The sequence below is a fragment of the Pseudopodoces humilis genome, chromosome 7 (genome assembly GCF_049639895.1).
Source record: "Pseudopodoces humilis isolate 2021_Gansu_Grassland_sample_001 chromosome 7, ASM4963989v1, whole genome shotgun sequence".
Taxonomy (NCBI): Eukaryota; Metazoa; Chordata; class Aves; order Passeriformes; family Paridae; genus Pseudopodoces; species Pseudopodoces humilis.
In genome coordinates, this window is record NC_142206.1 from 52,374,769 (window position 1) to 52,388,169 (window position 13,401).

The following is a 13,401-nucleotide window of genomic DNA, read 5'->3' on the forward strand; positions in this document are numbered from 1 at the left end:
ATCCTGACCTCTTACATACAACCTTTTTTTAATTAGAAAACAGCACACAAAAACAACAAATCAAGCACATAGCCTGTATTTCTGTGCTGTGTAAACATCTGTCTCAGGCAAATCGTTACCTTGGCATTCTAGCAGAGGAAACCCTTTAATGAATATTAAAACTCTGCCTTGCAGGCGTGAAGAGTTTGTCCAGTGGGTTGAGATGCTCCCAGATACACAAACACCATCATGGCTGGGACTGCCAAATAATGCAGAGAAAGTTCTTCTCACCACACAAGGTAAATGCAGAACTTTAGCAAGGTCATCCATAGACTATCAGGCCACCATTTAACTAAAAAGCAGAAGGGAAATACAAATTTCGCTGAAGAGTTGATAGCTTTCTCCTTCTCCCTCAACATAATTGGTTTTTGAGTAATGCAAAAACTGACCAGGAGCTTGTGAATCAAAAAAGCCAGTTACATTTAGTCTTCCAGATGGCAAGCTCCTATCATGGTTCTGGAAAGCCTTATTGTAAGCTTCTGGAGCCACCTACAGCTGTGCAGTTCTGAATCTTAGGTCTAGATTAAATAATGGAATAATGGAAAGTCCTGGTTCTTGCATGTAGTGGGATGTTTTAATCTTGATGCTGCTGCTTCTCTAACAGCAAATCTTCTGTTTTAGGCATAGATATGATCAGTAAAATGCTGAAAATGCAGATGCTGGAAGATGAGGATGATCTGGCTTATGCAGAAACTGAGAAGAAGACAAGAACTGATTCTACATCAGATGGACGTCCAGCCTGGATGAGAACACTGCATACCACAGCCTCGAACTGGCTTCACCTTATCCCACAAACTCTAAACCATCTGAAGCGGACCGTGGAAAACATTAAAGTAAGAGCTGTGTTTTATTTAACATGGGCATGGGAAAAACACAAGTTCAGGTGCATTGCGATTTGCAAGCACCAATTACACTGCTGAGGGGTCAATGGAACCTGTATTGATGCTGGTTTTGAGTGCCACAGCCATGTAATGACCTGCTGGGTTTCTTGAAATGCTCCTAAAACCTGGTTTATGTTTTTTTGGATAGTATTTGAAGAAATGCAATACCAAACAATCTAGCCAGGCAGTCTGCATTAATTGTTCAACTGCGACTTATATTTTCTTGCTTCTCTCAGGGAGAGGAGATTGTTGGCTGTAAAACAATTTCTGCAATCACTTTCTGCACCACAGGCTGCATCCTCATGTTCAGTGCTTGTAGTCATAGTGTCACTGCTCCATCCCCAGAATTTGGGGGTTGTTTATCATAGCAGTTTTCCAGCAAGAACTTTGATATGTAGCTTACTTTGAATGTTGTTGCCATCAGGATCCTTTGTTCCGGTTCTTTGAGAGAGAGGTGAAAATGGGAGCTAAGCTGCTCCAGGATGTTCGTCAGGACCTGGCAGACGTGGTTCAAGTGTGTGAAGGGAAAAAGAAACAAACCAACTATTTGCGTACACTGATAAATGAGCTGGTGAAAGGTATGGGAATTCAAATTAGCATCTTCCAGGGCTCTCTTTGCTTCTTGCACTCTGTAAGAGGCTGCTGTGGTCAGCAGCTTAGGAAAAAAAACAAAAATGGTAGAAAAATGTGGATAGACTTTGCCATTTGACACAAGTAATACTTAAAGCTGAGCATAAAATTCCCATTGGCTTGGTATGAGATATCAAGTTGAGGTTGATAATAGCCTAATAATTAGGGTATAATAATAATAATATAATAGTTCGTTTGATAGTAATATTATGAGGCTTTTTGTACAATTTATATTAGCAGCTTAATTTCTAGGCTGAAATCTTATTCAGACTCAGAGAGAAATTCTCACAATTTCTCACTTATGACAGAACAAAGTTAATTATTCCGCCAAATGAGTAACATTGGTCCTGTAAAATCTAGAAAATATTCAAGTTCTCTGAAGTTATATTTAAAGATTGTACATACATGTGGAATTTTCACAGACATGCATGTTGTAATATATGGTGATTTGAACAAAAGCATTTTCTGAAACGCAGATACTTGACATCTTCAGTTTTTTCTAAAGAACTCAGATCTTCATGCAGAGTTGAAGATTAGGTCTTGCAGTAAATAGCTGTGTGTACCTGCAGCTGCTTTTGAAGGGTGTCTGTAACTGGGTGGTGTTTTAAATACCAAGTAGAGCTGGAGGCCATCTGCTCTGTAATCTTCCAACGTGCTTTCACTTACTGAAGGGCTTTTTAAAATAGAGGTTGATATTCTAGTTCAAGTGTTCAAAGTTTCAATATAGTGTGTTATTTCAACCTGCGTATGAACAAAACTTAATTCTAATCACATCTTTGTAGGTATTTTGCCTCGTAGCTGGTCTCATTACACAGTGCCAGCTGGTATGACTGTTATCCAGTGGGTGTCTGACTTCAGTGAGCGCATTAAACAGCTCCAGAATATTTCCCAGGCAGCTGCATCTGGTGGAGCAAAAGAACTGAAGGTACCTTGTGCTGACTTCTCGGGGTTATTGGTGTAGCTGTGTAACTGCTTCCTGGAGTCTTCACATCAGGACTTCTAAATAGCTCCTCAGTCAATGAACTTGGGTCAATGTTCTCTGAAATGTCTGTAAGTAATGCTGAGCATCTCCTGATCACAGCGTGATGAGGCTTAGCGGGCTAACTGCGCAGAGATCAGAGGGAGCATTAGTGTTGTGGAATAACAGGAGACAAAGCCTTAGAGGAAAAAGCATCCTAGCAGTTACGCTGTGTTCCAGTAGTAGCAGGAATATCTTAGTGTAAACAGATTGCTGAAGTATTTATAATAGTCATTAATTAATACTGCAGCTGAAATACTTTTTTTTCCCTGTATTTTCCCCCCTTAAACAGAACATCCATGTGTGCCTGGGTGGTCTGTTTGTACCAGAGGCATATATTACTGCTACAAGACAATATGTTGCCCAAGCAAACAGTTGGTCCCTTGAAGAGCTCTGTCTTGAGGTCAATGTTACAACTACCCAGAATGCAGTCCTGGATGCCTGCAGCTTTGGAGTCACAGGTAAACCTAGCTGAAAGGAGGGACCTTGCTCTGAAATGTTCTCAGAAGCTTCTGGTATTAAATGGGCTATGTGAAATGAAAAAGATGCTGTTGTTGCTAAAGTTAATACACACTTTCTGAAAGTATTTTCAGATTAATTTGATACTAGTTATTAGGGAAGTATTTACAATGCTAATAAATCTTAAGACTGGGGTCAGTGTATATTGACGTGGTATTGCATAGTGTATCACCTACAAGCTCTTTATTTTTCAGTATGAAATACTTCTCAGTTAGTGGACTTAGCCCTTAAATGATACAGAGGGAGACAGCCTTTGGATGTATGAAAGGTCTTAGAAGTCTAAATTATATTGCAATTTGCAGGCCTGAAGCTTCAGGGAGCTACATGCAGTAACAACAAGCTGTCACTTTCGAATGCTATTTCAACGGTCCTGCCCATTACACAGCTTCGCTGGATCAAGCAGACAAATGCTGATAAAAAAGCAAATGTTGTAAGTATTGATGAAAGTATTTCGACATCCCTAGCAATTTTTTTTCCTAAGGCTTTATGGATACTTGTACCAGGCACAACAAATGAAATTGGTGTTTTCTAATTACTCTTGGTGTCAGTTGGCATCTGATTTTGGGGCTAGCACCAAACAGACCTAGTGCTGACCATGTCTTTCCTTTGTAGATAGAAAAAAGGAGAGGCATCCAAAAATGATGTTCAGTTCAAAACTCAAATTTATACCTATAGCAGCATCTGTGAATTTAAGTCTTGGGGTTTTTCCTCATATTTTGTGCACTGAGTTATCTGAGACTAAATTCCCATCTCATTGGTACCATATAGTGTTACAGAAACCTGTGACACTCTTCAGCTCTCTCACAGAACTCTTCTATATTCATGTTTTTCCCCAGGTTACTTTACCAGTTTATCTGAACTTCACTCGTGCTGATCTGATTTTCACCGTTGACTTTGAAATAGCCACCAAGGAAGATCCCCGCAGCTTCTATGAGCGTGGTGTTGCAGTTCTCTGCACTGAGTGAACAAATTTATTTTCATTGGTTAATGCCATAGTAAGTGTCAGTCTTCTATGTAGTGCTCACCTGTACTTTTGTAATCAGGGTAGTTTAGCAGATGGATTTGTGTCAAGTTGGCTGGAAAGGCGATGGTGCATTGGGAAGCTGATAGGCCAGAGAGATTTCTTTGAAGGAAAATTGAATAAGATTTTTAGGTGGTTATTGGTAGATATGGTATTTGATGGATTATGTTATATTAAATAAAATATAGCAAAAATTTTGACTGTCTATTTCTATTAACCTAATTCTTAGTGATGGTTTTGGTCTGGAAAACCTATACCTGTGATCTTTTCAGAGAATAACTATGAATTGCTCTTCAAGCTAACCTCCACTAACAAGAACCTTGGAATGTAAGTCTGTAGTGCAGTAAGACACAAAGCCTGACACCTGCTGAGATAATTCAGGCCATTGCATTAATTACTTGCAATGGACTGGGTCTTACTTGAAGTAAGCTGCTACAATGCACTGAGAAGCTGGAGCATCCTCAACTAAACTTTCTTGTCCTATTGACCAGAGCTTCCTCTCTCAAACTGCTTTTATGGTGAAATACATCTTCAGATTCACGTTTCAGTAACCCAAGAGGAGGCTATTAAATGCTCACACAAGGAGTTACAATATTATTTGAGAGTCTCACTAATATTTGAGACTCTCACATGTGACCAACTATTCTTAAATTAGGGAAGCTGAGAGTTCCTGCTAATTGCTGCTTGTTTGGGCATTTTCTTGCTTTTTTCTGATCCTGAATTCATTGGCTAAGCATTTCTGCCTTTCTGACCATCCTCTCAGAACAGCTGTCCTCTCTGACCATGGCTAAAGTCAAGTGTTCAAAGATGTGTATGAAGAACGTGGGTACACAGCTTTCTGACCTCAAAACTGAAATCTTGGGAGCCCCCTCCTTCAGTGATTGCTCCTGTGAAAGCAGTGACTTTCATCAGCTCTAGTATTTTTCTGTGATAAGGGTTCCTACAATACAAGCCTGTACTGGGAGGAAAAACTGCTATCTCAGGCTGCCTCACATACTTGTTTTGGTCAATGCTTGCTGTTTACTAAAATGGAATTATGCTGTCTGCCCTCTCCCTACTGTTTTGCAAAGTTAATCTCTAAGATTGAAATGTCATGGCTGGTTTTGTTACCTTAAAAGGTGTGAATCCCAGACCAGTGAATCATGTAATCTTTGTGCAGTTCTTACCCAGTTGTGAGTATCAGAGATGAGAACTACATGCATCAAGATCCAAGATGAGTTGTAATTATAATGCCTTTGCTTTGTTTCATCCTCTATGAGAGACTTCGCTCTCCAGTACCAGAATATGTCTGGAACTAGTATCACTGCCTTCAGCATCTTTCAACTACATTGTACAGAAAAAAGCACCTCCTGCTAGCAGTGTGCTCTGGATACCAGCTGCAGTATGAAGTATTAGCTTGCACCTTCCTCTCAGCAACTGCTGTTTGTGCACAGCTCATAGACCTGGGCTGTGGTTCCACTTAGACCTACTATTAAACTCTGCCTGATCCACTTCCACCTATCAGCAAATGCTGATGCAATCAAGAGTTTCAAGTATCCAAGACCTTGACCTTCCCAAACTCTTCAGCTCTTTGATGTTAACTTCTGCATTAAGCCTGAATTAACAAAAGATGCAGTTTCACTTCACAAGTTAATCCACAGCTGGATTCTCATACTGAATAAACATATTCCAATCAGTAGATACTGTCCGATGTTGCATACCCTTCCACTTAGTTATCTCCTATCATGTTTTTTCCTGTGTGAAACAACTACTTTAAGTGAAATCCTCTTGAGGTAGATTTAGAGTTTTTGGCAGGAGTTTGAAGGTCAGAGGGTTCAGTTTTATTTAGCTGATGGGGCTGAGAGATAGAGTGTTGAACAGCTAGGATTTCAAATGAGGGGCTTCGCTGCATGACAGCGTTGTAGTCTTAAGCTTTGCACAAGTCTTCATTCCAGAGAGAGCTGTAGCCTAGTTGTAGTACACACAAATCTATAGCTGTAATTGGTTGTTTGTTGGCTTGTTTGGGATTTTTTCAATTAACTTCACAGTTTTCATGCAGCAGTCTTTGCCTCTGGACAAGTCAAGGGGCAACCACACTGCCTTCTGTCTCAGGGCAAAGGCCTCTGAAACTTACTGTTAAACCACTTATATTCCAAGCTGATTAAAAAACATTGCCAACTGTGGGAATAAGGATGAAAGAAAAGTTGCTTTAATAAAATAAATACACAGGTGGAAGGGTGCAATGCTAGCAGTTAAATAATATTTTGAGTGGCTTTCCATCTTAGAAAAGAAACTGGAAACTAAAATTCTCTGCCAGTTGTACAGAACAAATGTTCTAGCAAGTTGCTGGTACTAACATCTTTCAAGCCATCATTATACTTTCATAGTTAGTAGTTCTCCTCCCACAAAAATGGACTACCCAGATTCCAAAAGTGATTAAAGCAATTACTATATAGGAGAGGGAGATCAGAGATAGTTTTTGCTCCCTAACTGGCCTCCCATCTGTGGGCGCCACTCCTGCAGCTCCTGAACAATTGCTTTCACTAAGAAGCTCTGAGCTAATGTTCCACATCACATTGTAAACACTGATCTGGCAGCTACACAAAAACTGCCCAAAACATTGGTCAAACGAGGTAGGAGCAGCTGTGGGGCAGCTGTGTTAACAGCAACTAGACAATTTCTCCCCCTTTGAAGAAGATAAATGCTGGATTGTGGCACTTGCAGTCAGTTCAGATGTTGGTAGTCAAACCTGTGTCGTTCATCACTCAGAAGGTCAGATACAGCAAGAGCCAAACATGACATGAAGCAGGTGCCAGACAAGCCATAGCTATTGGAAGCTAATTGCAGCCAAGGGGTCATTCTCCTTTCCCTCCTCAACAAACCCTTGTCAGTGTTGGTGAAATTACACTGAAACTGAGCAGCTGCCTCCAGGTACTGCACACAGGAGCTGGGGCTGGTGCTCCCAGAGGACCTGGGCACCAAGCTTATCTGTCATGCTGTGGATATACCTTTGCTAATTTTCACTGGAACTTCCAGACAGCCTGACTCTGTTTTTCAGGTGGATGTCAGAGCTTACTGTACAGCGCAGTGCATTTGTAACAGGCTTGAGGCAGCCTGTTTAGTTCAGGTACACTATACTCTGCAAAAGAAAACTCTACCAGAAGGATCCTTCAGAACAGTTTGTCCAATTATTTATTCATCCCTTAGATTAAGTTGCACGGAATTTCTTTCTCTTTAGTTTTTCACTAGCATCCTCTGGAGCAGGAATCCTTCGTTTTCTTTTAATTATGGGCTGCTCGGCCATTGTGCCATCACAGGGAGCTGCGAACAGGAGCTGTGGAGCAGTGTCAGCCGGGATTGCGGGGAGATCCGCGGAGAATGAAGGGTTAACAACCATCGGTAAGGCGTGGTCAGGTGTCAGCCCCGTGGGGGTAAATGCTTCTGTGGCTGGAGGCGGCTCAGGGGTTTGCAGCAGATCCTGTTCGAGGCCAGGAAGCTCCAGGGCTTCTCTACAGTAATTTACTGCCTGAATGTCACTGACATTTGGAGGATTAGGGAAGGATCGTTCATCTTCTGAAGTGTCAGCATTCTCCAAAGGCATTGCTTTTGAGGCACTGTTTGGCCATGGTGTATCTTTTATACCACAGTCAGTGTGAACAGATGAATCTTCTGAATCACCGTCATAAGGATCTAAAAACTAAAATAAACATCTCTAAACATGGTGGATTTTTGTCCTTAAAAAAAAAACAAACCAAATGATAAAACATACAATGGATTTTAAATTCTCTTTCAACCTAAGTCACAGACTTATGTGGAATATTTTCTGTTTATCCACACACTCCTGCCTCCATTTTAGTTTTTGGAACTATGTAGTACCCAAAACCTACTTGTAGTCCTCTGGATTCCTTCGCTTTCTTGAGTCCTCCAGCAAGTGGACTAGGCACAACCTATTTAAGAGAAGTTAACAAAGGTTTCTAAAGCTCTTTCCCATAAGTTACCAAATGAACAACAGAATAGGTGGAAATCCTAGAGAAGAGGAAGCCAGATTGTCACTTTGCTAAAAGACAATAAGCGTGTCTCCATCTAACTTTTAAAGGTTTGGTAAAATTGACCTAAAATAGAGCAAATGGTAAGTCTTAGTGCACTTAAAGCCTTGCACTAAAGAGAACAGTAAGTAATTACATACCACCAGAAAAGTAACCAAAACAGCACTTAAATAATTGTAGTCAGGATACAATTTAGAGTTTAGAGAGCTTCCCTCCCAACTCAGGTCCCTTTTTTTCTTTCACATGGGGATGATTTGAAATCCTGAAACAATGCTTAGAGTCTGGGTCTAATAATTTTTTTAAAAAAGCCACGTAGGGAGACTCCCTTTAGAACATAAACCCCACGTACCAAGTCTCACAAAGGGAAAGAAATTAACAGCAAGAAAAGTGGGAAGGTTCTTGAAAAGGATCCAGCACAGGTGCTCAAAGAATACATTGCCAGTCAGTGCTGTGATGCTTCCAGTGGGAAGGGGGAGAACTGAGCACAGCTGAGACAAAGCAGGGCTCAGGAATCTGGGCTCAACAGTAAACCAAAGGCTTTATCAGAGGAGCTGAAGTCCAAGCCCTTTTGTGACTGTGTATTTTTGTGCTGCATCAAGGACAGAGACACTCCCACAAAGCCCTGCTGCTTCTCCAAAGAGCACAGAGATCCCCAGGACTGCCCTGGCACCTGCCTCAGCACCCTCAGTGAGAGCAGCCAGCTCTTTGTTTAGGCTGAGACTTGTGCAAGCCCCTCTTCCACCCTGCCCAGCCATCACACAGCTGGAATTCCAACCTGGTTTCTCCCAGGAGAACACAGACAACTCCAGCCTTGCCCTGACCTTCCTGGAAAATAAATGGCAGGCAGCCTCTCCAGGTCACAAAGCACAGTGACTCACATAGACCAACAGTGAGCATCAGTTCCAGTTTTACCCACAAGTTAAGTATTTTGTTCTCCACATCAGGTCTTTTTTCATCAGCATTAAACACACCGATTTGATAGAACAATGTTCAAGAAGTTAGCAATATCCATAACTAACTGCCACAGCAACAGAGCTGCTCTTAATCTCCTCCAAAAGGGACAGTCAGAAGGTAGAGGTTCACTACCCAGGGCTGTAGAAATCCCAATGGACTAGAGCTGGAGAGTTCACCACCAGGAACAGCCCAGGTTGGCACTTTTTTAACATTTGTCTTCCTAAAACACTGTCTCTTTTCTGCTTAGAATTCCCTTAGAATCAACTTTTCTAAAGTTAGTAACAGCTGTAAGAAAGAGCCTGATGGAATAGGTAGTATTTGGATTGGGGTAGTTTTAGGTTATTTTCCAGCTGCAAAATCAACAGCTCCACAACATGCCTTGGATGCTCCCTATTGAGGCTGAAGGAAGACTTGGATACACATCAGGGAATTACATCACCATCAGAACACTTGAGAGTCAGTCCTTACCTCTGCCCTGGCTTCAGACTCAGACTCCGTGCTTGACTCCACTGTGCACTTCTGCTGCAGAGGAGGAAGGGAAAGAAACGCCACTCAAAGCAGAAGTTACTGCAGCTTCAAGCTGAAGCTGAAATTCTAGTACCATCTGTAGGTGCTGAGCCTCTCCAAAGCTTCCCCATCTGAAGCCAGCTTGTCTTTCCAAATATCCCACAGTTGTGGTGCTGGTTGGCTAGTGCAAGTGAGACTCAAGGGGAAAATAGAAGCCTCTCTCATCGCTTCTCACCCCCAAAACCACAAAGAGAAGTAGACCAGAACATGTCTCACACTTGCTAAGAATGATTACTCCAGGCTTGTAATTTTACAAAACATTTTTCAGTTTGCACTGTGGTTCTGTTCGTTTCTTTGCATTTGGTGGCCCTACAGCTCAGAAATGTAACTGCAGATGAATGACTCAAAACACCCTCATTTTTTCTAAAGCTCTTGCTTAGAAAGAGACCTTACAAACAAAGAGCTCCCTTAGTCCCCAGAGGGTAGGGCAGAAATAGAGGAGTTGCCTCCATCCCTCCCATTTAAATTAATTCATCCACACCTGTTCTTCATTCACTCTTTTCCAGCTCAGCCAGCTGCTGATCATCAGGCCAAGGGCAAACCAACAAACACTTTCCGAATTGTATTTTAAAAGGTGTAGGTACAGAAGCAGCAATTAGAAAAGTTACCATGTATTTTCGTGCCAGTCTTTCTACACAGTCTGGGCTTTTAACAGAATCCTCCTTTTCCTGAGCATCTACTGGAAACAGGCAGAGGGTAGGAGAGCACATTAGTGAAAATCTTCTCTGAGATAAAATGCCAAGACATGACTACTCCCTTCATGCTAGAAAAATTAATCAGTCCTTCACATAATCTGTTTTAAGCTCTAATCAAAGGCAGCTTCTGTTTAAAAGTAAGTAAGAAGCAGCCAATGTCTTCTACCACAACAAGATTCATCTATTTGTCCATACAGCATTGGGAAAATATAATTTTTTTTGAAGAAGCTTATACCAGACCATAGAGGGTTTTGTTTGTTTTTTTTTCTTTTAGGCACAACAGATTTTCTGAATCCTTAAAGAAGCATTTGTGCTCAAGATAGCCAACCAGACTAGAGAGGGATAAATGCAAAGCTGTGCCATAAGCCAGCCCTCTGTTCCAGTTCTCCACTCCCAAAGTTCATTCCCTCTATGCTCACACATCCCCCTCCCCACTTCAGGGCTCTCTTACAGAGGCTCCCTCCCTTCCATACCCTCCATGGCCTGCCCAGTCTCCCTCCTCTTCCTCCGCTGCCTCTTCCTCACCAAGGCCATCCCCGTCCCAGCACCTCAAGCCTCTCCAGCTTTATTGGCTGGCCCACGCCTCCACCCTCACAGGCCCTGCTCAACCTCCTCCACCTGGAGAGCTGCTCCTTCAAAAGAGAGAAAAATAAGCAAGAAATAAGAAAAGTCGAGAGTGAAACCCTCCCATGGCCCTTTGTGCCACTGCAAGGCTCCAGGCTGTTCTGCAGCAGCACTGACTCTGTGGGGCCTACACTCCTTTAGTCACTACATTTCCCAAGTGTGCATATAAAATACACACACATATGCACACACATCCAGTCTGCAAGGCCTGGCAGCCAGGGATGTGACATTTCCCCTCCACTCTCACCGATTTATTTTCTGGAGCCCCATTTCCTTCACACGACCCTCAGGCTGGCAGAAGAGTCAGCAGTCAAGGGGAGCCCCTCTCTTCCCTCCGGAGGCAGGCAGGATGATCAAAGCTGTTCCTGTGATTTGCTGGAGCAGATGATCTCCCTGTAGCAGAGGGACAGCTGTAGCTGAACACAAAAAACTTTCTGAGCATCCTTCTTAATCACTTACAATCCAGCACAGCCATTTTACTGTTTTTAAACACCAGGAACAGTATTTTTTTCAGAGGTACTGGAGAACTACTTTGTTTTTCACAAGGAAGCGGATCTGATTTGACCCTTTTAAAGCCATATCTCCATCCCCTTTCTTGTTCTTTCTGTAGGAAACGAGGAACTATTTTTTCCAAATCAAATTTCCTATTCTTCCCATTATCTCTTTCCTATATAGCTTTCTTGCATCTTTCTGCACAGTGCAGAAGGTACTACTGTATAAAAACCTCAGCAAAACAAACATCTCACTCTAAAGCCAGCAGTGGGTTGTTGCTCTGAAAAGGCACCAGGAACAAGTCCCAGTGGGGGTGACAGTGACAGCAGCTGTACCAAGAGTAGCTCACAAGCCCCACAAACCTTCACCCCACTTCTGCCTGTTGCTTACATCTCTTTTCTTCACAGAGACCTGCCTTTTCTACCCCTACTAAAACTCCATGTCTTCAGAATCTCCAACCATTTTCCAAACACAGCAACCAAGAATCTCACTCACCACCCCACAGCACCTCCCACCACTGAACTGGGAGTTAAGGGGCTGTGTTAGTACCTGCAGCACCAGCTGAGCTGAGTAACCACAAATGATCATCCTGCTTCACCCAAGTACAGGGCTGGGAGTCGTTACTCCCACAAAAGCCTGCCCAAAATAAGCTACGAATTCTTTACAGGCAGCAGCTGTTAGCATCAAGGCCCTGGGCTCCATGGGCTGGTTGGTCTGTGAGGGGCTGCAGACAAAATGGCTGCAAGGGTGAGCACAGCCCAAGGCTCCCACAGCACACCTACTCCCTGCACCCTTCTGGGCAGGGCCAGGCAGCAGCTCCAGTCACACAATTCCAAGGGAGATCTCGGGTGTCCAGGTCCCAGAGCACACAGGTGATGCCATCGCTGAGCCCTGTGGCTGCAGTGTGAACCAGGAGGTGGCCCAGGGTCACAGAGGTGCAGCAACGCTCGCTCCAGGGCTCATCCCCATCATTTCCCACTGCTCAGCGCCCTGCACAGAACTCATGCCAGCCCAAACATGCTCTGATTTCCCTTGAGTCCAGGCTTTATGGTCTGGCTGCTCGGTGTAACACAGGGCATGACTCAAAAACACGTTCTCAGGGGAAAAATGCTGGAGACAGCAAGTTTCACCTGGATTATTTTCTTAAAGATGTATTAGTTTTCAAGAAAGGTTAAGACTTGTGCCATCACCGAGCAAGTGAAAAGGTCTTCAGCATTGTCACTGGATGTTTTAAATCCCAGTGTTACTAATTGGAAGGTATTTTCACCATTTTTTCACATTATGGAAGATTTTGTCAAATATTTTAGTCACAAGTCACACGTACCTTAAAACCTCCCTTAGTTTTGATACAATTGAATCAGGTTTTTTGGCACTGAGGTCTTGAAGCAATAACCTAAAGACTGATGAATTCTGCTCTCCTGGTAACTTCCAACACTGAGCCATCACAGAAGGAAGCCTTTTCCTTCTATCATTGCTTCTGCCACCCACACCAAACTCAAAGTCAATCCTGGTGCACACATTAGGAACTCTAACTCCCTTTCTGCATCTGGCTTGATGCCATGTTTGATATCACAGCAGCAGCACATCCACCACTGTGAGGGGTGCAGATGGAACACAGATGCCTCAGCCAGGGCGAGCAGACGGCTCCTGCCGGGGCACAGGGACACACTCGAGTTCAAAGCACAGCACACAGTCCCCAGGCACGGCTGAGGGGGAATCCCAGCTCCTGCCTCACTGTCCAAGGAAATGACAGCCTTGCTTTGACGATGCTGCTTTCAAGTCATGCAGGCACCAGTTTTTTCTACACTTTTATGAGGTAACCATAATTTGAAATGATTTTGAACATGTTTTGATATAGCTGATGTGGAAAACAATGCCGCACTTGTTACACATATTCAGCCTCCAGCAACTGTGTAAGCAGCATCAAAGCAGTGGA

The 13,401-nt window shown here is 43.0% G+C and overlaps 2 protein-coding genes across 10 annotated transcripts in view; one reads left to right on the forward strand and one right to left on the reverse strand.

Annotated features, from left to right (window-relative positions):
• The window catches only part of DYNC1H1 (dynein cytoplasmic 1 heavy chain 1), a 45,148-nt gene extending 40,842 nt beyond the window's left edge, over positions 1–4,306 (forward strand). Inside the window, exons 72-78 of the mRNA XM_005520123.3 lie at positions 175–278; positions 661–872; positions 1,345–1,498; positions 2,333–2,475; positions 2,861–3,029; positions 3,390–3,517; positions 3,924–4,306. Coding sequence (XP_005520180.1) covers positions 175–278; positions 661–872; positions 1,345–1,498; positions 2,333–2,475; positions 2,861–3,029; positions 3,390–3,517; positions 3,924–4,052 — 1,039 coding nt within the window. The 3' untranslated portion in view covers positions 4,053–4,306. The remainder of the gene's footprint in view (positions 1–174; positions 279–660; positions 873–1,344; positions 1,499–2,332; positions 2,476–2,860; positions 3,030–3,389; positions 3,518–3,923) is intronic.
• A 1,968-nt stretch (positions 4,307–6,274) lies between these two features.
• On the reverse strand, positions 6,275–11,977 carry LOC148184032 (uncharacterized). 9 transcript variants are annotated; one of them, XM_088057581.1, is made up of 6 exons: positions 11,856–11,977; positions 11,221–11,366; positions 10,263–10,330; positions 9,556–9,606; positions 7,975–8,034; positions 6,275–7,784 (listed from the first exon to the last, which is right to left on the reverse strand). In XM_088057581.1, the coding sequence occupies exons 3-6, from the start codon at positions 10,263–10,265 to the stop codon at positions 7,296–7,298; spliced, it is 603 nt and encodes a 200-aa protein (XP_087913707.1). In that variant the 5' UTR covers positions 10,266–10,330; positions 11,221–11,366; positions 11,856–11,977; the 3' UTR covers positions 6,275–7,295. The 9 variants fall into 9 exon arrangements, with proteins under 9 accessions (XP_087913707.1, XP_087913706.1, XP_087913703.1 ...); XM_088057580.1 differs by having other exon boundaries at positions 9,556–9,609; XM_088057577.1 differs by having other exon boundaries at positions 9,556–9,609; positions 10,263–10,333.
• Positions 11,978–13,401: the final 1,424 nt, after the last annotated feature.